We start from the raw sequence: 25,813 nt of genomic DNA on the forward strand, positions 1-25,813 counted from the left end.
TGTGCAAGCACAGGAGATGCAACATCTGCCCTTCCACCTCCTCCCTTCCCACAGTTCAGGGCCCCAAACACTCCTTCCAGTAAAGCAGTGATTTACTTGTCCTTCTTGCAATTTAGTATACGGTATTTGCTGCTCACTATGCAATCTCCTCTACATTGGGAGACCAAATGCAGATTGGGTGATCACCTTGCTAAACACCACCATTCAGTCCCCTGGTCGCTTGCCATTTTAATCCTCTGTCCCACTAATCACAGAAACCCCACAATGCAGATAGAGGCCATTTCGGCCCATCGAGCCTGCACCGACACATATCCCACCCGATCCCCGTAACCCCTACACCAACACATATCCCACCCTATCCCCGTAACCCCACATATTTAATCCCCCTAACACTAAGGGTCAATTTATCATAGCCAATCAACCTAACCCGCACATCTTTGGACTGTGGGAGGAAACCGGAGCACCCGGAGGAAACCCACGCAAACACGGGGAGAATGTGCAAACTCCACACAGACAGTCGCCCGAGGCCGGATTCGAACCCAGGTCCCTGGTGCTGTGAGGTAACAGTGCTAACCACTATGCCACCGTGTCCTTGGCCTCCTACATGATTGCTCGAGCTTTGGTTGAGCTTCATTGGAACAGCACCTCAACTTTCATTTAGGCACTTTAGAACCTTCCAGACTCAATAATGATTTCAGTAACTTCAGATCACAACCATTGTTCCTATTTTTTCGGACAGCAGGTACTAGCAATGGTTCTGCTGTTGCCATTTTCACCTCCTCTCGACCCATCTTTTGTTTCTTTACTTGTCCTATTACCACTCTCTTTTGCCTTGCAGCATCACCCCTTTGTCATTTAATCTCTCCTGCCTTCCACCCCATCACAAACCTTCACTTTTGTTCTTTCCTCTCTTCCTCCGCCTCTACTTCCTTAAAAATTCTTACATCTCTAACTTCTTCCAGTTCTGACGAAAGGTCATCAACCTGAAACTTTAACTCTCTTTGTCTCTTCATAGATGCTGCCTGGCCTGCTGAGTATTTTCAACATTTGTTTTTATTATACTACTCAGTTACAGTTTAGTGAAGTTCAAATGACAACTACCAGTACCAAGCCTTTGATGATTTTAAGCACATTACAGAATTTTGTGCAAAATGTATTCATACAGTGAAACAGAGCTGTTGGGAATGGAGTGATTCAAACTTGTAATACAATCCAATGATATTCAAAAAAAAAGTCTACTGCATAAAACTTCCTGAGAGCTGTAACAAAATTGACAAAAAGAATTAGCAGGCTAACATCTAATAGGGATAGACATATGCTTGAATCCCACTCTGCTCTTTTCCCACCTGGAGCTAGAGTTGTAACATACCACACAAAGGCTGTAACAAAGGGGAAGGGAAGAGAGGAAGAAGCAAAGAGGGAAAAGTGGGTAGATTCATTTGGAAAATCAAAATCAATGGGTAACACCCCAGTCCATTGAAATTAATTGTTAACACTGTCATGAGTAACTCATTTTTACTTGCTTCAAACATGACACTGTAACCTCTTGGCCTGTTAAAACAAACACAGCTAAAGGACATATCATCTGTATTTTTACTTAATCATTTTCATTAAATTATCTGCAGCTTGAATTCAAGACACTGTCATGTAGTGCAATTTAATTTCCATGTGCTCCAATTTATAACCTTACAATAAATTTTAAAAACAGATTATGAATATTTAATTTTGTCTATTAATGGTGCCCTTAGCGAGACCATTAGACTGAAAACATGACACATCAATTCTCTTAAAAGCATTTTACTTAAGGAAAAGCTACAGTATCAGTTGGCAAAACATAACATTCCATGAAGGACAACTTCATTTCAATTATAGACTAGATTAACTGAAAAGCCTCAATTAGCTTATTCCAAAAAAAATACAAAACACCTTGGAAGCAAAACATGGAAGTTGCATGTACCCTGCTTAAAATAAGGGGAATACAGGATTGTCTTCCAGCAGCTTAGCTGAAGTATGCACAAAACAGTAACAAATAACCGCTCCAAATAACACAAAAGCAAAATTCTGATTAAAGGTCATTGATCTGAAATGTTAGCTCTGTTTCTCTCTCCACAGATGCTTCCTGACCTGCTGAGTGCTTCCAGCATTTTCTTATAGGATTGCGTAGGATATACGGCACAGAAACAGGCCATTCGGCCCAACCAGTCCATGCTGGCGTTTATGCTCCACACGAGCCTCCTCCCATCTTTCCTTATCTAAATCTATCAGCATAGCAAAAGCTCTCAAAGTTACTAAACATTTGAAGGCGAAATTGTCATTATTTTAGCATAGACAGAATCACTAATTTTATTCCCTTTGCCAGTGCCTCCAACCCCCAATAAAATGGAGAAAAAGTCATTATAGCCATTCTGCTTTCTCCACGATAAGGAAGGTGAAGTTGTCCTTTTAATTTTCAATTACAATAAAGTTTATTACCTGAATGGGAGGCTTTGTTGTAGACTCTTGACTTATACTTGCTCTAAGTTCCAACCTCTCAGTATCAGATGCAACACTAGACACATCCAGTCTAGCAATTTCTTTAGCAGATGGGACTCTCAACTCTCTAGTCTGTGTGGCAGTTACCCCAATATCTTTGTCCAGGTTATTACTGCTATGAGTGCCAGTTTCAGTAGGGTGGCTGTCCAGCTGCTTTCTGGGTTCAGTAGTCAATTTTGCCATCTGTCTTACTTTGATCACCTCTTCCTCTGGTACAGATGTGGAATGATTTGAAATTGCTTCCGAACAGCTTGCAGTGTCTTTGGATACAGAAGTCGAAGTACTATCATCCGGTTCTTGAGAAATGGCCTGACGCTTTGGGGCACTGTTCTCTTGACTGCTATTGAAACTGTTCTCGTGCTGCCGATTGCTTGAATATTCTACCTTATCAACCTTTGGATCACATGGTCCGAATGCAACATTGCGTTTTTGTTCATTGCTATTTTCTATTGCTATTTTCTCATCAATTGACTCAGAGGGAACTGAAGTAATTTGCTCCAAGGAAGGCTGCATCGAACTAGCTGAATGTCCAGTTGAAGATACAGCTGAACACTCCATATCCTCCACGCACACTTCAGTTGCTTCAGATTTTTCCACTTTGGAACTTTCCGAAGAATCTGGCTGCTTATTTGATAGCCGATCTACTTCTGCTGCTGCCTTTTCTACTGCAGTACCATTAGATGATACAGTTGCTTCTTTTGTTTTGTCTGTCTGCGTTTCTGTGTTTGCAGTGTTGGTTTCCTGGTTACCTTCAGATTGTTGTTCAAGCTGGGAAACTTCTGGTTTTTCTAAATGCTTGTCAACATTTTCAGATCGAGTTACTTGCTTAACCTCATAAATATCTTTCTCAACTGTAGATTCTTGTGCGCGGCTAACCTCCGAGATGGTTCGAATTGTCGAAGCTTGCCTTGTATTTTCATCTTGTCTTTGGTACTCTTCAAACATTCTGGCCATGCTCTCCTTGTGTATTTCATAAGTGACCTGAAAAAATAAGCAGATGAGAACAAAAAAGTAAGAAACTAATACAATTGATGATAGTCATAAGAAATAGGAGGAGTAGGCCATTTGGCCCCTCGAGCCTGCTCCGCCATTCAAGATCATGGCTGATCTTCTACCTCAACTCCACTTTCCTGCACTACCCCCATACCCCTTAATTCCCTTAATATCCAAAAATCTAGCGATCTCTGTCTTGAATATACTCAACGACTGAGCCTCCACAGCCCTCTGGGGTAGAGAATTTCAGAGATTCACCACCCTCTGAGTGAAGAAATTTCTCTTAATCTCAATCCTAAATGGCCGACCCCTTATTCTGAGACTGTGACCCCTGGTTCTAGGCTCCCCAGCCAGGGGAAACATCCTCCCTGCATCTACCCGGTCAAGCCCTGTAAGAATTTTGTATATTTCCAATGAGATCACCTCTCATTCTTCTGAACTCCAGAGAATATAGGCCTAGTCTACTCAATCTCTCCTCATAGGACAATCCCCCCATCCCAGGAACCAGTTTGGTGAACCTTCGTTGCACTCCCTCTATGGCAAGTACAGGAAACTCTCGATTTACCGGCACTTAAATAACCGGAAATCTCTTAACCGGCAAAATTCAGGAGTAGGTTCAGGTAAGTTTGACTTCATATTAGTGGCCGTTCCTGGATCTGTGGCTGTGTAACCGGGGTTCCTGCACCTGTTGCTAAGCAACAGGGACGCCTGGGACTTGTGGCCGGGGTTCCTGCACCTGTTGCTAAGCAACAGGGAAGCTTGGATCTGTTGCTGTGTACGGGGCTCTCGTACCTTTTACTATACCTCTCTAATCCGGACTTTTTGATAAACCGGCACTAAAAAAAGTTTCCTGTATATCCTCCCTTAGGTAAGGAGGCCAAAACTGTACACAATACTCCAGGTGTGGTCTCACCAGGGCCCTACATAATTGCAGTAAGACATGTTTACTCTTATACTCAAATCTTCTCGTAATAAAGGCCAACATACCATTTGCTTTCCTAATTGCTTGCTGTACCTGCATGTTAACTTTCAGTGATTCATGTACAAGGACACCCAGGTCCCTCTAAACATATTTCCCATTCTCTCACCATTTAAAAATACTCTGCTTATATTTTTCCTACTAAAATGGATAACTTCACATTTCTCCACATTATATTCCGTTTACCATGCTCTTGCCCACTCACTTAGCTTGTCTATATCCCCTTGAAGCCTCTCTGCAACCTCTTCACAATTTATATTCCCACCCAGCTTTGTATCATCAAACTTGGATATATTACTTTTGGTCCCCTCATCCAAATCATTGATATAGATTGTGAATACCTGAGGCCCAAGCACTGATCCTATAGTCTGATATATCAGGCTATAGTACATACTTGTGTGCACTGCCCAAATTTGATCACGGTGTTTTCATGAAAACTAAGCATTTTACAGTGATGAGGCAGAAAGAGTCCTGTAGTTGTAGCTTACTACCTGCAGTTTCCTAATACAGCGTACTATTTAGTCCCGAGATAACTCAGGTAAACAAACATTCAACTGAGTGACGCTATCTTATGGTAATCAGATTTCTACATAGTTAAATTCTGGAGAAATCATCTGAAATTATATAAATTATAGTACCATCAGCCTAGCTGATGTAAAGTTGCAGTTCAAGGTGGTGGGAACACTGATGCTGAAATCTGAGGCCATTCAGCCCTTCGAGACTGTTCCACCATTCCATTAGATCATGATTGATCTGTACTTCAACTCCATTTACCCGCCTTGATCCATATCCCTTGATGCCCTTACCTAACAAAAATCTATTGATCTCAGGTGTTGAAAATTTCAATTAGCCTAGTACCCACAGGTTTTAGGGGAGCAAGTCCCAGATTTCCACTACCCTTTGTGTGCAAGTGCTTCTTGATTTCGATCTGAAATGGTCTAGCTCTAATTTTAAGATTATGCCCTCTTGTTTTGGAAGTGTATTTTTAAAAATTCTGGTAGTATTGATCTTATTGTCCCTTTGCATATCTTCTGAACAAAACCTACGTAACTATACTATCAGCTTTTCAAGTGTCCACAAATTTACAGAATGCAAGTAGCCCAAAAATCTGCCAACATAACTGTTCCACCAAATAGACAATATCGATCAGTATATTTATAGGAAGTTAATCCCGCCCATGAACTCTAATTATTTCTGCATACAACAGGAACTTTGCACTCAAAAATGAAAACGGTTTTTAAAAAAATTGTCTTAAAAGGAATAATTTGCTTCCCTTGCATCTGAATTATCCAAAAATGTGATGAAAGCAGCCATAAATCAGCTTTCCACATTCCCTCCTCTAATTACTCGTGCTTCCCCCATCATTTACTTCCTATCACATACCCAGTCCTTCACTTCCTCATTTTTCCACTATCTCCTCCGTTTCCTTCACTCTCCCTAATTCTTCCCCGTCTCTCCCCCAGCTTAATGCACTTTCTGAAGTTTATAGAAAACAAAGTAACAACTGTGCAATCAGAAGTGAATTCACCCATTTTCTCTATCCCTCACACATATACACAGCCTCTTCAAAAAAATATATACATTTTACCTCAATAAAGGTTTTGAAATTGTCCTCTTGACTTTCAAAAATATTTGATGAAAAGCTACTGAGTAAAAAGCACTGGCAATTAAAAAATTCCATCTGTACAGCTGACTGAATGGTGCTGGTGCATCTTGGAAAATGAAGTACACTGCACGTGCTCAGACTGTACACTCCAAATTCAGCTCAAGGTCACAGTTCTGGGCAAAAATATCAGCTCCAAGCCCAAGCTTTTAGGAGAGACTGAAGTAAAAACTTATATGAAGCCATTCAAAGAAACAAAAATAGACAATTCAACTTACATTTAATCATGTTACTATAAAATATGATTTTTTGAAGCACCTATTTTGAACATTAGAAATTTAACTTACAAGAAAAAATGGTCGATCAAAAAGTTCAAAAAGCATTTAAAATGATTTGTAGCAACAGTGGCCAGAAATGTGCAATCACAGTGAGATATACTGTAAATAGCAGTTATTGTGTGTCACACAGCATGATACCCTTAACACTGAATAGGCCCGTCACAGCACCACCCACAGGAGTAACAAGTACTTGCGTTTTCAATAAACACGTGTCCAATGTAGATAATTTAATGTACAATAATATTTTTAATATAGAAACACGAAAAGCAACAGCAGAAAATGAGAACTGCAATGTTTCTATGTTTAACAGGAAAATACTCCTATACAGATACAAGAATGCAAAAGAAAGTCACGGTTAATCTGCAAGGAAAGAACGAACAGTGGTTCATCTTTGTGACATATTATATCCGATTAACAAGTTGCTGTGACTTTTTTTTAACCTGAGACAATACAAGCTACAGAAAACAGAATATGCAAGGTACATGTACACAAGCAATTTTCAGTACATGGAACCACTGCAGAAGGGGCACTTGAATTATTGGTGCATACCAGTCTGATCCAAGTGCAATTAAACAAACGTAATGACTACTTGGCAGATTGGTGTTTTCATCTTGGTGCAATTTCACTCTTGACCAAACAGAAAATCATTCAGAAAATATAATCTGCAGGAAAATTTTGATTAAGATCTGGGAACAAAGACACCAACGGTATTTTAAAAAGACTGAACTTGCATATTAGCTATTTATCAAAAACTTGCAATTTGCCAAATCACTGCCATCAGAAAAAAATGTATCCTCCTCTTCCACAGAAAACGATTTCTGCCTTTTTAAATTAGTAAAGAAAACAGACAAGCTGATTCAATCAAAACTTTAAAAAGGCGTGCAAGTTAACTGGTTCAGACACCTCTTTCTTCACTACCACAGAACAAAAATTACAACACTATATTTGTAAAGACTCAGTCAAAAATGATCACAGCAAAAGTAGAGTATTTTCAGCACTACCATTGGGTTTCTTTTTAATGAATCGAAATGTATGTGTGTATGCACGAGTTACTTGTCGACACCAAATCAGTCTATGGAACAAAAACCTAACTAGTTTGCATTTTTACCCCTTTTTCCTGGAGGCTTAACAGTAAAAGCAGATAATTTGCAATTAATTAGCAGATATTGTTCTAAATTAGCTAGCTACATGGCTAGTCATTAATCTTCCCAATCACTTGATTGCTAATCCATAGCTGTTTGCACAGCAGAGACTTCTTCTGAAAGTACAGGCAAAATATATTGCCGCGCCAACAATCAGAAATTTCTGGTGCTCCATTACTCCCAACATAATTTGACATCCAACATTTACTAATTAACAGAAAGGGTATTTTAACACATGAACAGGAGTGGTTTTAATTAGTTTTTTTTATCCAATAACATTTTGCAATTTCTTCTAGGTGAAATAAATTATTGCTCCTAAAAAGTTCAAATTTAAACTGCCTTTTTAAAAAGATACCCCACTTATGGGCAGTCATGATGTGCCAGTGCACGGCACCACAATGTGGTGAGACATGGGTTTGCATCTGCAATTCTCAACAGCAGAGTTCTGATTTCAATTCGGTCACCATGGGTGGACACACAAGTCTTTATGCGACATAACTGCTGAATTCAATGTATTAAGGTACAGTTAATAATGCCACCCTGAAAACAAAATATTTAAACACGCAATTCCAAACATGTTTTCAGGCTAGCATTACAGGACCCTTGAAGGTCCAAGAGAGTGGGGGGGATATCATCAGGCTTGTGCCCACCTGAATCATTACTTTTTTTTTGTGTGTCTACTGACATAGTAGTACAGGAACCCTGTTGCTTTGTACAATTCTAACAAATTTTGTGATATGGGCAGCTGTCGGAAGTTCTGGAGTGTGACAATAGTCGCATTTCTCAAAGAAAACATTGAAAATTGCTGAGTTAACATACAATTCTTCACTGTGGCAATTATAGGACCCCAGGTGACCAAATTATTAAATTTTGCAGCATTCATATTCCTCACCGCAAAAAAAATGAAAATTCAGTAAATGTTTTTCCATGATTGCTTTAGGCGATTCACCTCAGTATCTGCAAAAACATGCAAGCTGTTTCATATGCTTGTCCACACATACCTTGTGTATTAATATTATTTTCAGAGCTCATTGAGGTTTCAAACACGATGCTACAAATGCACTACCAACCCTTTTGTTATTTCCTCCCCCCACCCCACTTTCCTGCCTCTGTTCTTGTTTAAAAACTGTTAATCCCTAAAAATCTTCCAGTTCCGAGGAAAGGTGATTGACCTGAAACGTTAATTCTGTTTCTCTCTGCAAAGATGCTGCTTGACCTGCTGAGTGTTTTCCAACGTTTTCTGTTTTTATTTCAGATTTCCAGCATCCGCAGTATTTTGCTTCTGTTTTAGTGTTTATCTCAGTCACTTCTCTTCCAGGCATGCCCACCTTGAAGTTCTGCTCTTCTCTCCGACGGGATTTCCATTTGTCTCTTTTACCTTGTTCTACATGTTGCCCCTAGGCGACATCATCTGAAAACACAGCGTCAGTTTCCACGTGTACGCTAACTATACCCAGCTCTACCTCACCACCACTTCTCTCGACCCCTACACAGTCTCTAAATTGTCAGACTGCTTGTCCAACATCCAGTTCTGGATGAGCAGAAATTTTCGCCAATTAAATATTGGGAAGACCGAAGCCATTGTTTTTGGTCCCCGCCACAAACCTTGTTCCCTAGCCACTGACTCCATCCCTCTCCCTAACATCTGCCTGGGACTGAACCACACTGTTCGCATCCCTGGTGTCATATTTGACCCTGAAATGAGCTTCTGGCCACATATACGCAGCATAACAAAGACCACCTATTTCCACCTCCATAACATCATCTGTCTCTACCCTTGCCTCAACTCATCCGCTGCCGAAACCCTCATCCATGGCTTCGTTACCTCTAGGCTTGACTATTCCAACGCATTCCTGGCTGGCCTCCCACATTCTACCCTACGTAAACTTGTGGTCATCCAAAACTTGGCTGCCCGTGTCCTAACTCACACCAAGTCCCGTTCACCCATCACCCCCTGTGCTCGCTGACCTACATTAGCTCCCGGTTAAGCAACGTCTCAATTTCAAAATTCTCATCCTGGTTTTCAAATCCCTCCATGGCCTCGCCCCTCCCTATCTCTAACCTCCTCCACAACCACCACCCATCCCCCCCAAGATATCTGCGCTCCTCTAATTCTGCCCTCGAGCATCCCTGATTAAAATCGCTCAACCATTGGTGGCCGTGCCTTCTGTTGCCTAGGCCCCAAGCTCTGGACCTCCCTGCCTAAACCTCTCCGTTTCTCTAGCACTCTTTCCTCCTTTATGACGCTCCTTAAAACCTACCTCTCTGACCAAGTTTCTGGTCACCTGCCCATATTTCTCGTTATGTGGCTCGGTGTCAAATATTTTGTCTTATAATATTCTTATGAAGCACCTCGAGACATTTTACTATGTTAAAGGTGCTATATAAATACAAGTTGTTGTTGTTGACCTTCATTACTTTTTGTCTCCCTTCTTGTGTCTGATCATGTGTCTACATCACTTTCATGACATCTCTTTCCTCAGCAACTGTCTCTGGCTCCAACTTATTCCACACAGATTCCATCTTAAATTCTACCCTTAAATCACAGATATCTCCATGATATTCAATGTTCCTTGAACCACTGCTCTCGCCGTTACCCGACATATACGCTTAACACCACGAGCCGCCAGATGCTCTCTCTCAACCTCTCTTCAGTAGCACCGACTCATTTTATTTCAGAGCAGTCCTGGTCCTCAGTTCCATTTCATCCTTCGCCTCACTTTTCAAAAAAATACATTTTTCTTCCTTTCAGGCATCAAGGACCTCAAGCTTCAACAACTCCTGGATACCAATATCCATCCTGATCCTGCTTCCCATTCCCTTTCTTCTGACCCCATCCCTCCTTCCAATCTCACCCTTTGTCGTGTTTTCACTATCCCCTCTGGCCCCGAATGATCAGTCCTCAGCAAAGCCCTCTCAGCTTCGTCCCCTTACACCCCCACCTCAATTAATTTCAAGCTTGACATGCTGAGCTCTTCTTCCATCATCTTCGCCTCCACACCCACTTCTTTGGCCAGGAGGATCTCCCCCACCCCACACAGCAGACCCTTTCTCCAGGCTTCAGAATTCTTGTTCCACCTGGACCCCTACTTCTGGCCTCTTACGCTCTCTATCTTTTCATTGGAAACTGTCGACATGACATCTGTCGTCTCAATTTCTCTACTGCTCTCATTCACACGAATCGATCTCCCTCCGAATTTGCAGCACTCAGTTCTCTCAGGTCCAACCTGGACACTGCCATTAAACCTGCTAACAAGGGAGGCACTGGCAAACAGACCACTACTTTGGGGAAGCTGAATTTCCTCCTACCAACCCCCAGACAATGACCCCACCGCCAAACATCAAGCCATTGGTGTAGGAAGGAATCTAAGTGTACCATTTGCGCATAAATAACTGTGAGCGCCATTAGCCTGTTATTTTGACAAGAAAATCTGGCTCAATCTTTCCCCGGCTGTCACCAACACGTCCTTTAACCTCAGTCCCCCAACCCCACACAGCCAGCTTCTATTTCTTTTCCTAGATTCACAAACAGGACCACCCCATCAGGATTACATAGGATATACAGCACAGAAACAGGCCATTTGGCCCAACTAGTCCATGCCGGCGTTTATGCTCCACTTGAGCCTCCTCCCGCCTTTCCTCATCTTAATCTATCAACATAACCCTCTATTCCCTGCTCCCTCATATGCTTGTCTAGCTGCCCTTAAATGCACTCCCTGTGGTAGCGAGTTCCACATTCTCACCACTCTTTGGTGAAAGAAGTTTCTTCTGAATTCCCTATTGGATTTCTTGGTGACTATCTTATATTGATGGCCTCCAGTTATGCTCTTCCCCACAAGTGGAAACATTCTCTCTCTATCCATTCTATCAAAACCTTTCATAATTTTAAAGACCTCTAAGGTCACCCCTCAGCCTTCTCTTTCCAAGGGAAAAGAGACCCAGCCTGTTCATCCTTTTCTGATATGTATACCCTCGCATTTCTGGCATCATCCTTGTAAATCTTCTCTGCACCCACTCCGGTGCCTCTATATCCTTTTTATAATATGGCAACCAGAACTGTACGCAGTACTCTAAGTGTGGTCTAACCAAGGTTCGATACAGGTTTAGCATAACTTCCCATATAACTATTCCATACCTCTAGAAATAAACCCTGGTGCTTGGTTTGCTTTTTTAATGGCCTTGCTAACCTGTGTCGCAACTTTTATTGATTTGTGTATTTGTACTCCGAGATCCCTTTGTTCCTCTACCCCACCTAGACTCACACCCTCCAAGTGACCTCCCTATTCTTCCTACCAAAATGTAATACCTCACATTTATGTGTTGAGCTTCATTTGCCAATTATATGCCCATTCTGAAAGTTTATTAATGTCCTCCTGTAATTTGTAGCAGTCCTCCTCAGAATTGACTATCCCCAACTTGGTGTCATCTGCAAATTTAGAAATTGCGTTTTTGATTCCAAAGTCTAAATCGTTAATGTAAATTGTGAACAACAGTGGTCCCAGCACTGATCCTTATGGAACACCACTTCCCACCTTCTGCCACTGTGAATAGCTACCCTTTACCCCTACTCTCTGCTTTGTCTTGAAGCCAGCTAGCTATCCATTCTGCTACTTGTCCCGACTCCGCATTCTCTGACCTTGTTCATCAGTCTATTATAGGGTACCTTATCGAAGGCCTTTTAAAAATCTAGATAAATTACTTCTAACGCATTACCATTGTCTACTCTCTCTATTACCTCTTCAAAAAATTCAACGAGGTTGGTCAAGCAAGACTTTCCTTTTGAAATCCATGCCGACTATTCCTTATTATATTTTTGGCTTCTAGATGTTCTTCTATTTTCTCCTTTAGTAGGGATTCCATTATTTTTCCTACCACTGACGTTAAGCTGACTGGTCTATAATTCCCTGGACATGTTCTATCCCCCTTCTTGAATATAGGTATTACATTAGCTATCTGCCAGTCTTCTGGCACTAAACCTTTTTCTAACGAATTATTAAATGTGTAGTAATGCCTCTGCTATCTCTTCCCTAGATTCTTTTAAAATGTGTGGCTGCAATCGGTCCGGACCAGGGGTTTTATCCTCTAAGTTTGATTAGTTTATTTAATATATCTCCTCTTTTTATTTTAAATGCACTTATCTCATCATCCAATGTCATGTCCACCTGTTCTATCTCCCTGGTAAATATTGAAGCAAAATAATTATTTAATATTTCTGCCATCTCTCTATCGTTACCTGTGGTATTATCCTGTCTATCCCTTAATGGCCCTATTCCCACCCCAACCTTCCTTTTTATTTAATTGATGTGCCTGTAAAATATTTTACTATTTTATGTTCCTTGATAATTTCATTTTAGTTCCTCTTTGCCTTCCTAATTGTTTTTTGACTTCTCTCCTAATCTCTTCATATTCTCCCTTATCATGTACTCCCCTGATGTCCAGGTACTTATATCTATCCCTTACCTTAGCAACACACCCTTCAGGATTCTTATTCTTGGCTGCAGAGGACGCTATCTAGCCCCTTAATTACAGAGTCCCCTATCACTACCACATTCTATTCTGCTCTTACCCCCTTGGACAGCCTTCTGAGCCTTGGTGCCCTGGTTTGCATTATAGCTGTCCTCCCTGCAGTCTTCCTCCTTGTCCTCACAGGTAGCGAGTACATCGTACCTGTTGGACAGGGCCAGTGTCTGCGGGATCTCCTTCGCAACCTCTCCTAAATCCCTGCTACCCGGCTCCTTAACAGTCATACCCTCCCTTTCCTGAACCTGTGCTTTCCTCTGGGGTGTGACTGTATTCTGGATAAAACTGTCCAGAAATTCCTCCCCCTCCCTTATGTGTCAGACTGTCTCCAACTCGCACTCCAGCTCAATGACTCTGAGCTGGAGAGATTCGAGATGGAGACATCTCCTGCAGAACCATCGTTTCCACCTGTTCCTGCCCCATGGAACTTATTTCTTCCTATCTCATCTATTTTTACTCCTCTTGTTCAGTCTCTTCCGACCTACATCCGCCACTCTTCCATGCCCTCCGACACTTCAACCATTTCTAGTTTTCTGGCCATAGCCGTCTCCTTTCCAACATGTACATTCCCCACCAGGCCCTCCGCTTCTTCCTCGAACACCACACTCCTTTGCCTGGCCGAGCTTGTTCTTGCATTGAACAACTTTTCCTTTAACTCACATCCTCCAAATAGAAGATGTCACTATAAGAACCCATATAGGTCCTAGTTTTTAACCTGCCTTTTCGTAGGATACGTTGAACGATTTTTGTTCCAGTCCTAATCAGGTCCCCACCCCGTCTTCTTTTTCAGGTACAGTGATGACTGTTGGTGCCACTTCCTTCTCTCCCCCTCAAACGGAACATTTAAATCAAGTTTGCTTCTAATTTCCACCCCTCCCTTACCTTGACATGAACTATCTCTGACTCTTCCCTTCCTCAACTTCTCCATCTCCATTTCTGGAGATAGGCTGTCCACCAATATCTACTTAATCCACCGACTCCCACAGCTACCTTCAATATACTTTCTCCACCCCGCTTCCTGTAAAGACTCTATTCCATTTTCCCAGTTTCTCCATCACATCAGACCACGCTAGTTTCCACACTAGTACTACTGAAATGTCTTCCTTTTTTCCCCTCAGTCGAGTGGTGGACAGGGCTCGTAACCGTGTCAGCCCCATTTCCCACACTTCCGCCCTCATCCCTTCCAGAACCATGATAGGGTTCCACCTGTCCTCACCTTCCAGCCCACTAGCCTGCACATTAAACGGATCATCCTCTGCCATTTCCAGCATAATGCCACCACCAAACACAGCTTCCACTACTCTCCCCTTTCAGCATTCTGAAGGGACTGTTCCTCGACTCCCCAGTCCACTCTTCCATCACCTCCAACACTCACTCTCCTTCCCACGCATCTTCCCATGCAAGTGCAGGAGATGCAACACCTGCCCTTTCACCTCCTACCTTCTCACCGTCAAGGGCTCCAAACACTCCTTCCAGGTGAAACAGTGATTTACTTGTACTTCTTCCAACTTGACATATTGTATTCGCTGCTCACGATGTGTTCCCCTCTACACTGAGGAGACCAAACGCAGATTGGGTGATCTCGTTGCTGAACACTTCTGTTCTGTCCGCAAGCGTGACCGAGCTATTGGTCACTTGCCACTTCAATTCTCCATCCCACTCTGACCTCTCTGTCCTTGGCCTCCTCAATATTGTAAACAGGAAGGAGGATAGTAACAGACTTCAGGGGGACATCGGCAGACTGACAGACACATGGCAGATTAAATTTAACGCATTTTGGTAGCAAGAATGAAGAGGCGCAATATAAATTAAATGATACAATTTTAAAGGCGACAGAGACCCCTGGGGTGCACGTACACAAATCTCTGAAAGTGGCAGCACAGGTTGAGAAGGCTGTTAAAAAGGCACAATGGATCTTTGGCTTTATAAATTAAGGCAGAGATTATAAAAAACAAGGAAGTTGTGCTAAACCTTTATTAAAAAAAACTGGTTAGGCCCCAGCTGGAGTATTGTGGCCAATTCTGGGCACCACACTTTAGGAAGGATGTCACGGTCTTAGAGAGGGTGCAGAGGAGATTTACTAGGGATGAAAGATTTTCATTACATGGACAGACTAAAGAAACTGGGATTGTTCTCCTTAAAGCAGAAAAAGTTAAGAGGAGATTTGATAGAGGCGTTCAAAATCACAAAGGGTTTTGATTGAGTAGAATGATGAAAAACTGTTTCCAGTTGCAGAAGGATCGGTGACCAGCGTGGACAGATTTAAGGTAATTGGCAAAAGAACCAGAGGTGAGATGAGGGGGAAAAAAATTACACAGCGAGTTATGGTCTGGAATGCACCTCCTGAAAGGGGAGTGGAAGCCGATTCAAGCATAACTTTCAAAAAGGAATTGGATAAATATTTGAAGGGGGAAATTTGGAAGGCTACGGTGAAAGAGCAGGTGCTGGGATTAATTTCAAAGAGTCAGCACAGGGACGATGGGCCAAATGCCTTCCTTCTGTGCTGTATCATGATTCTATGATACACTATTCCAATGATGCTCAAAATGTAGAACAGCACTTTCTATTAGGCACCTTACAGCCTTCTGGCCGTAAAATCGGGTTAAACAACTTTTGAATTTAACCACTCCAGTTTTCTCAGACCATTGTCGACAGTGCTATTAAGCGGCACTTTCTCACCGATGCTCAGTTTGGGTTCAGTCAGGACCACAGCTCCAGGCCTCATTACAGCCTTCGTCCAAACGTGGACAAAAGAGCTGAATTCCAAAGGTGAGGTTAGAGTGACTGTCCTTGACATCAAGGCACCATTTGACAGAGTGTGGCATCAAGGAGCCCTAGTAAAATTTAAGTCAATGGGAATCAGGGGGAAAACTCTCCACTGGCTGGAGTCATACCTAGCACAAAAGATGGTGTTTGTGGTTGTTGGAGGCCAATCATCTCAGCCCCAGAGCATCGCTCAGGGAAGCGTCTTAGGTCCAACCATCTTCAGCTGCTTCATCAACGACATTCCCTCCATCATAAGGTCAGAAATGGGGACGCTCCCTGATGATTGTACAGTGTTCAGTTCCATTCACAACCCCTCAGATAATGAAGCAGTCCGTGCCTATATACAGCAAGACCTGGACAACATTCAGGCTTGGGCTGATAAGTGGCAAGTAATGCTCACATCACACAAGTGCCAGGCAATGACCATATCCAACAAGAGAAAGTCAAACCACCTCCCCTTGACATCCAAAGGCATCACCATCGTTGAATCCCCACCATCAACATCCTGGGGGGTCACCAGCCACACAAATACTGTGGCTACAAGAGCAGGTCAGGGGTTGGGTATTCTGCATGAGTGACTCACCTCCTGACTCCCAAAATCCCACAAGGCACAAGTCAGGACTGTGATTGAATACTCTCCACTTGCTTGAATGAGTGAAGCTCCAACAACACTCAAGAATCTCAACACCATCCAGCCCCGCTTGATTGGCACCCCATCCACCACCTTAAACATTCACTGCCTCCACCACCGATGCACCATGTCTGCAGTATTATATCCAAAAGATGCACTCGCCAAGACTTCTTCGACAGCACCTTCCAAACCCGCAACCTCCACCACCTAGGAGGACAGGGGCAACATGGGAAATAATGAGGGGCCTAGATAGAGTATATAAAATTATGAGGGGCGTGGTTAGGAAGCATCTATTTCCTTTAGCAAATAGGTCAATAACCAGGGGGCACAGATTTAAAGTAATTGGTAGAAGGATTAGAGGGAGATGAGGAGAAATTTTTTCACCCAGAGAGGGGTGGGGGTTTGGAACGCACTGGCAGAAAGGGTGGTAGAGGCAGAAAACCTCATTGCATTAAAAAAGTACATGAATATGCACTTGAAGTGCCGTAACCTGCAGACCTACGGGCCAAGAGCTGGATAGCTCTTTTTCAGCCGGCAGACACAGTAGACCGAATGGCCTCCTTCTGTGCTGTAAATTTCTACGATTCTATGACCACCCCGTCCAAGTTACACAATCCCGACTTGGGCATATAGCACCGTTCCTTCATCGACACTGGGTCAAAATCCTGGAACTCCCTACCTAACACTGTGGAGTACCTTCACCATACTGACTGCAGTGATTCAAGGCAGCAGCTCACCACCACCTTCTCGAGGGCAATTAGGGATGGGCAATAAATGTTGGCCTTGCCAGCGACATCCACATCCCATGAATGAAAAAGAAATGCTGCTGGTAATGGAAATTGGCTGCACCAGAGCCAGAGTGGAGGCAGTGTGGTCTGGTGCTTGGTGTGGGGATCTCCTATTGATACACAGCTGGCAGGGTGGTCTGCACCCCTCTTTCCCCACCACATTCCCGAGCCACAGGAGCCTTCTCCTCTTGGTCAAATCATCGATCTGAAATATTAATTCTGTTTCTCTCTCCACAGATGCAGCCTGACCTGCTAAATGTTTTCCAGCATTTGCTACAAATCAAATGTTCTGCTTTGATGACATTTAGTTCATTTTTATATCATGTGCTAACAATTTCTTCACAACGTTTTTAAGAAAGATACAACTTTGAAAATGAAGTTGTAACTGAAATATGAAATTACATTTCACTATGATCAAAGTGCCACCAAGTATTTAAACAATGTTTTGGGCAGGAGATTAGTGGTCTTATGGTTTACCCTTCCAAACTATGCAGTTTTCTTACCACGATTCTGGAACTAATAGCCCTGCATTCCCATTCCTAATAGGAATTAATCTATTCCTCTTAACACCTGTTGTGGATTTGTGTTCCATTAGCACCCCCATCACCCAAGAAAATTTCCTTCCCCGTCCACACCTATCTACACAGTTATAGGGGCTGGATCAAAGATTCACCCCATACCATTCGCTCACATTAATGAGTGGCTGGCCCCCATTGCCTTGTGGACACTGAACAGATTGCTCATCTGCCTGGTCATCCAGGGTTGGTACATAGTGGCGGATGACCAAAATAAAACAGGGTACGATAAAAATGAATTTAAAGAACATACAACTACATATAACTTGGTTATGGTGCGCATGTGAAGACATAATACAAATGGAAATGCACTGTAAAATATGAAGTGACGCTGCAATGATACAAATCAATTTTCAAAGTTGCATTACAATAGATCACCAAAACAGTAGAACTACAGCTATTTCACCAATAAAAATAGAATTTGGGGGAACTTGGTTTTTTTCTACCATCACTACCATATTGATTTCACTTGTAAGATCATCCAACCTGATCTTTTGGGGATATTCGTTTATTCAAACAATTGAGTTCTTTGATCACAAGGAAAAAATATTTTTTCATGTGTTGTAGCTGATGCACATAGCCTCTAGGCACCGGCTGCTTGTAGTATTCTTATTCTTTAAGGCAATTGCTTTGATGGAGAAAATAATCTTAGTGAAGGTTCAATAATTGGAGACATTTCATTTGTAATTTTAAGTTTTTGTTAAATGGTTGGCACCTACAGGAAGTAAAATATGTTTGGCCTGAGTAATTCACTGCCCATGTAGACAGTAATGCTCACACACATTTGTGTGAAGAAGTGCTTTCTGATTTCACTCCTGAATGGCCTGGTTCTAATTTTAAGATTATGCCCCTTGTTCTGGACTCTCCTACTGCAGGAAATAGTTTTTGTATCTACCTTATCAAATCCATTAATCATTTAAAAAAAAATCAATTAGATCACTCTTCAATCTTACAGACTCAAGGAAATACAAGCCAAGTTTGTACAACATGTCATAATTTAACCCTTTAAGCCACAGTATCATTCTGGTGAATCTGCACTGTACCCCTTAATTTTGACTTAAAAATACTCTTTAAATCCCTTCATATTTGTGCAAGGACCTTGCTGCATGCACAGTTTTAACTTGGAAAAGGTTTACAAACTGCCTTGCATTATGTATGGGCCTAATGTTTAATGTACAATTGTAATAAAATGTTAAATAGGAGTAAGGCTATGGCATCCAAAGGGTGTGGTTTGAGAAGCAACAGGATAAAATGCCATTTTTCAAAACCTTTAAATGCTGACTACGATAAATTGTACAGAAAAGGGGAATAGTGCAGAAGTGTCAGGAAAGCCACCATGCATTAATGAGTGTGATGTAGCTGTGGGAGGAGTGGATTACAATGACAAACAGCTTAGCTGCTACAAAAGTGGCAGGAAATCTATCAAACTGTACAATAAAATTGCAATTCAGTTTCTTTGGCTTTTTATAGGAAATTCACAGATCTTGATGTGTAACACTGCAAAATCTTTCAAATTATTTGACTTCAGTTTGCTGTCAGAGATCAGACTTTTTGATTAGAGATTTGGGGGAGGGAAGAGAGGAAAATTCTAGTGAAGAGATGGTGTTACTGTTACAATAAGTTGGTACAAGTTCCCTCTCAAGATATGATTAAACAATATTTTTAGAAAAAGTAGGCGGGTTGAGGGGGAGAAATAGACACAATAGTTGATTCAAGTGCTGTGAATAAAGAAATAACCTATCCGAAAGACGCAACACCCAGAACTCCAAGGGCAACTGGGTTATATGTTTCAAATTACAGTCTATTTCTATTAATTCTGACTGGGTTTTTTTGCTTGAAATTTTTTTTTAAAGTTACCCTGTAATGCAAATAAAAGAATTTTAATAAAACAACCAATACTCTTTTTTGCACAATTTCAACTCAAATTAACAGATAACTGAAATAAAGAACATTGTACTGTACAAGTTTAATTACTTCCCATACCCCACCCTTGTATCAATAATATTTACCAGGTCACACAATTTCAGTGTAAAATACTTTCAGGTCAATATTGTTGGTGATTGATATGGCTACTCCTAATTCAAAAAATTGAAATGGCGGGGAAAATAGCTTTGTGCTTTTATTAAAATTGCTTATGGCTTCTTTCATAGCACATGTGAAGTATCATGAAAAAAATTCCTTTAAGCAGGTTTTTTTAAAAATGGTAGAAGAGTAGAGCACAGAGTTGTAAGAATGTGAAATGCTGTAGAACATAGGAACAGGAGTAGGCCATTCAGCCTCTCGAGCCTATTCCGCCATTCAATGAGATCATGGCTGAGCTGTAGCTCAACTCCATCCACCTGCCTTGGCTCCATATCCCTCAATACCTTTGGCTTGCAAAAATCTATCGATCTCAGATTTAAAATTATTTATTGAGCGGGCTCCCAACTGCTTTTTGTGGGACAGAATTCTACACTTCTACCATCCTGTGGGTGAAGAAGTGTTTCCTAACTTCTCTCCTGAATGGCCAGCTCTGATTTTAAGGTTATGTACCTAGTCCTAGAGTCCCTCACTAGCATAAAAGTTTCTCTCTATCTACCCTATCAATTCCTTTCCAAATCCTAAAACCTCAATCAAATCACCTCTTAACCTTCCATATTCCAGGGGCTACAAGCCTAGTTTATGTAATCTCTCCTCAGAATCTAACCTTTGGAGCTCCGGCAACATTCTGGTGAATCTGCGCTGCACTCATTTCCATGGCCAATATATCCTTTCTACGGTGTGGTGCCCATAACTGAACACAATGCTCCAGGTGTGGTTTTGATTAGTTTTTGTACTGGACTGCTACATTTTAGTGATCTGTGTACATGGACCCCTAAATCTCTTTGGACCTCCACTGTTCCCAGCTTTTCACCATTTAAAAAAATGGATCTATCATTTTTTGGTCCAAAACGGATGACCTCACATTTACCTGCATTGAAACTCATCTGGCAAGTTTTGCCCACTCACTTAATCCATCAATGTAATTTTATGCTCCCGTCTACACTACTTACTATGCCACCAATCTTTGCATCATCAACAAACTTGGATATGTGGCTCTCCATTGTGTTATTCAAGTATTTATAAATATAGTGATTGGTTGAGGCCCCAACACAGATCCTTGCAGGACACCACTAGTCACTTCCTTCCAATTTGAGTATATACCCATTATCCCTACTGTCTGTCTCCTACCACCTAACCAATCTCCTAATCAGGTCAATAATCTGCTTTCAATTCATGAGCTCCAATTTTAGCTAACAGTCTCTTATGTGGAATCTTACTGAATGCCTTCTAGAAGTCCATATAAACTGCATCCATAGACATTCCCCTGCTGCTACTTCAGCAACTTCCTCAAAAAATTCAATTAGGTTCATTAGACATGACCTACCCATTACAAATCCATGTAGAAGCATTTGAGGTGTTTGAAAGGCAGATAAATAATTTGGAAATAAGGATATTAAGGAATATGGAGCAAGAGTGGGAAATTCAAAATAAAAAGATAAAGCTGACAAGGTAATGGATAACATTGCTGTTTGTGGGAGCTTGCTGTGTGCAAATTGGCTGCCGCGTTTTCTACATTACAACAGTGACTACACCCCAAAAAAGTACTTCATTGGCTGTAAAGCACTTTGAGACGTTCGGTGGTCATGAAAGGCACTAATAAATGCAAGTCTTTCTTTCAAAATGGTGGAACAGCCTCAATGGGCCAAATATGTTACTCCTATTTCTATTTTCATACACACTCACTAAAATATTTAACACAATTATTAGATTAACATGTGAAAGCAGGAAGAAAAACACACAAATGCAAGTTTATTTCATCATGTTTTAGTGTAATATATGCATTAAATGGACATCAATAGCTATATTTTCATGTCTTCGTAAACTATGAAAAGGTAGAATTAGGGCTGAAACTTCACAGGGAAGGGAATGAAAAGGAAGGCTGTAGTTATACTGCCACTTTGTGTCAATGCGAAGCAGTTTCAGGTGCATGTCAATCCAAAAGTGGTACAACAGTTCAAGAGCAAGGTCACTCAGGAGTTCACGTCAGATCCAGCCCAGTGCAAAGTCATATTTTCAAAGTACCTTTCCAGTTCACCTAGAGATTTTCTAAAATTATTTTAGTCATTTCAATGTTACTATAGAAGAGACATCCCTCCTGTGCTTTGACAGCATTAAAAATCATCTACCAGAAAACACAGCAATATTTATATTAAAAATATTCCTCCTCTCACTCTGGTCCTTAATACAGGAAACTTTGGTTTATCCGGAGGTTGTATGTCCGGAATACTCGATCTAACGGCAAAAATCAGGAGCCGTTTTCTATAAGTTTTTTTAGTTGCTAAGCAACAGTGTTTGTTGTCAGATACGGAGATGAAAACCTCCGTATGCTTCAACATTAACTTTGTATGTCCGACAGTTTTGATAGATCGGCAACACACCGGTCCCGTCGGTGCCGGGTATCAAAGTTTCCTGTAGCTGAAAGGCACAAATGTTGCAAAGGGGTTGGAGCATAAGAGTAAGGAAGTCTTACTACAATTGTACAGGGTTTTGGTGAGACCACACCTGGAATGCTATGCACAGTTTTGGTCTCTATCTGAGAAAAGATATACATGCCTTCAAGGCAGTGCTATGAAGGTTCACTAGATTGATTTCTGGGATGAGAGCGTTGTCCAATGAGGAAAGATTGAGCCTATACTCTCTGGAGTTTAGAAGAATGCAAGGTGATCTCATTGAAACATAAGATTCTGAGGGGGATTGACAGGGTAGATGCTGAGAGGTTGTTTCCCCTGGCTGGAGAGTCTAGAACTAGGGGCACAGTCCCAGGATAAGAGGTCAGCCATTTAAGACTGAGATGAGGAGAAATTTCTTCACTCAGAGGGTTGTGAATCTTTGGAATTCTCTACCCCAAAGGGCTGTGGATGTGGAGTCGTTGAGCATATTCAAGGCTGAGATAGATTGATTTTTGGACTCGAGGAATCAAGGGATATGGGGATCGGACAGGAAAGTGGAGCTGAGGTTGAAGATTTGCCATGATCTTATTGAATGGCCGGAGCAAGCTCGAAGGGCCGTATGGCCTATTCCTGCTCCTAGTTCTTATATCAGCATTGTATAACCACTGCCCTGAGAGATCAAACTCCACCTTTAAGCTGCAGCACATGCCACCAGGCAACAGACAATAAGTTTCCTCTCAATGCTGGCTGTAAGGATCCCATGTGCAATACAAGTAATTTCATTCCAGTTCTTGGTAGACATGGGTCTATAGCACAAAAATGCCCATAATGTGGTACAAATTAACACTAAAACTGGTTACCTCAGCACAGTTGTGTAGATATCTGCAGTAAGCCATGCAAAAGGTTTAATTCCTCAGTGTTAACTTTCTTTAGTGTCAATACCCCTCAGATTAACTAGCACAAAAATTCACACCAAAAAAGTGGAAAAACAATGTTGTGGCTCCAGCTCCTGTTACTATTTTTGATATTGAAAAATTAACATGTAGGACTGAGAGCAACACTGTAGGACAGCGTTAAGGTTAAAAATAGTAAAACACAATGAGGTAAATTATGAAGTAGTGATTGTGACTTCCCAAATTACTAATTTATTCACCCAAATTTATTGAAAATGGATGAGATCTTAAGAACAAAATCAATGGCAAATGTAGTTTCTGCAGCGTAGATGAGCTGCTTTCACGTTTTTCTTCAAAAGGGAACAATACTTGTGGGACAAAAGGAAAAACATTTAGTAGTGATTACAAATACAAACATGGATGGTTCCCAGCCTCCTTACAATTCTTCTAACCCAACATTTGCGAAGAGAAATTAATCATGGCTTTTGTGAAAATATTTTTCTCAATTTTTATTTTATATTCCCATCAATTTTCAATGGATTTCTTTCTTCACACCCAATTCCCTGGCCAAAAAGGTAGCGTGGCAAAATAGCCATCCACTATAGGGTTCAGAAGAGTGTCAAAGGTTGGTTTAGACTTTTTTGGTTTTTTAGACTCGATATTTTCTCAGGGTCAGCTTTACCAGCCACTCCCATAAGTAAGCATACGATCTGTAATGTACCTTTTCTGCCCAGTATCTAGGTAAAGGGCAGTGAGAGCTAAAAATCGCAGAGAACCCTTACTCTGCACAACAGGTACTGGAATGTGTCATGCAACGCCACGTGATTCTTTTCGGAGAGGCAGGCTGAATATACACTCAGACCAAGGCTCAGCCTCTAAACCAACAGATGGTTTTATTTAACTAAAACAGTTAGAGAATCATACCCTTCACTTTTCCTCTTGATACACGGAAATACACAGAAGTTGCAACATGGAAACAGGCCATTTAGCCCAACCAGTTCATGTTGCAGTTTATCCTCCAAGCAAGGAGGTAGTTCAAATCACACTTTGCCAACCTGTTCCCATATCCCTTCAACCAGCTATCCAATTTAAGCATGGATGTTTACATAAGTTTCAGTCTCAACAACTAACCCTGAAAATGCCACTTAATTTCTCTCGCTACATAAACTTGAAACCAAAAGTTCACTTCTTATGCTGCGAAACATGCTGCAGTTTGAAAACTAACCTAGCTCCTTTGCTGGTTGGCACAATCTTAAAATACAGAACTTTTCCACTGGCTGGAAAGCTGAAAACTGACTCCATGGTTTAAAAAAAGGCTTTCCAAAGAAATTCAATCCAAACCATTATGAAGTTATAGTGAAACAAAAGGTTGAATTTCCCTCATCAATATTAATGCAAGGCCAATCTTTGATAATGGTATATAATGTTTGCTATGCAATTTCAAATCAACAGCCATATATCACCGTTTAATACCTTGGACATTCTATTAAAATTCCATAGCAATTCGCAACTTGTGAAACCCACTGCAGCCAATCTGTCTGCACTCTGAGCTCATGGCCTTTCCTGAGAAATACCCTGTGTGCCTGTGGGATGTTAACCCCTCACACACTTTCTAGTCATAAGGAATCCCAATTGAAGAACTAATGCACAAAAAAGTACATTTAGTCACTATTCATCAGATCTACCATACTGCCTATACGATAGCACCTCATCTCTGCTTGGCCTCTTCGTGTGATAGCCTCTCCAACACTGGGAACTCTTCACATAAGACGACACATGCATAAATTCACATCCTATGATGCTGTGGAACAGTGCACGGATTCACCAACACGCTCTATCACTGGCATACCCTCCAACACAATACCATAAACTGTCTGAGTTTTCACATAAAAGTTGGTGCAGCAATCTTTTAGTACAAATACGTTCAGCTAATAATTCCTGATTTAGAAAGAGAACTACATTTGATTTGAATCCATTCATTTTTTAAAAAGTTGATTTCAAAGTTAATACTTCTGTATTAAAAACATTAAGCAAAAGACTTTTTCTTAAAAAAGGAAAAAAAACCTCGTTTAACATTCCATAGCATGGCAGAAGTGTGCTTCCATGACCACTTTCCCCAGATTACAAAAACAGACAAATAAAATTCACAAAAACTCAAGTGTATAATTGAAAAATTAAGTGCTCATAGTAGCTAGCTGCAAAAATTGGCTGTCCTACAAATTATAATGAACACAACCTTCACAGCCTAAATTAACTGGACTTGCAATAAATATGTTTCATAATTCTATTTTCCGATTCTCACCGCTGCTCTTCATTCTCATTGTGCAATCTACCACAAAGATCATGTACGCCTCCTTGTGGCTTAAAAATTAAAAGCAACCAATCTGTACTTCGCCGTAAGATTCCTTGAAACCTTCAGTAACCAAGCAACATGCAAGACCAACTAGAATGATTATAATTCAAAGACATAGCAATTTCTGATTATGCAACTTCCCCTGAAATTGGTCCACTCTTAAGGTTTCATGTTAAAATTCAATTGTTTAAATATTTGTCCTTTTATGCACCAGCAATGAAATACATT

General features: G+C 41.2%; 1 protein-coding gene across 2 annotated transcripts in view; it reads right to left on the bottom strand.

Annotated features, from left to right (window-relative positions):
* Positions 1-25,813, bottom strand: part of lrba (LPS-responsive vesicle trafficking, beach and anchor containing) — a 991,104-nt gene that overhangs the window by 817,662 nt on the left and 147,629 nt on the right. For both annotated transcript variants that reach the window (XM_086011652.1, XM_086011642.1), the window contains exon 22: positions 2,473-3,513. In XM_086011652.1, coding sequence (XP_085867778.1) covers positions 2,473-3,513 — 1,041 coding nt within the window. The remainder of the gene's footprint in view (positions 1-2,472; positions 3,514-25,813) is intronic.

Source organism: Somniosus microcephalus, chromosome 2 (genome assembly GCF_052327205.1).
Source record: "Somniosus microcephalus isolate GS21.2 chromosome 2, FLI_Smic_1.0, whole genome shotgun sequence".
NCBI classification, from domain to species: Eukaryota; Metazoa; Chordata; class Chondrichthyes; order Squaliformes; family Somniosidae; genus Somniosus; species Somniosus microcephalus.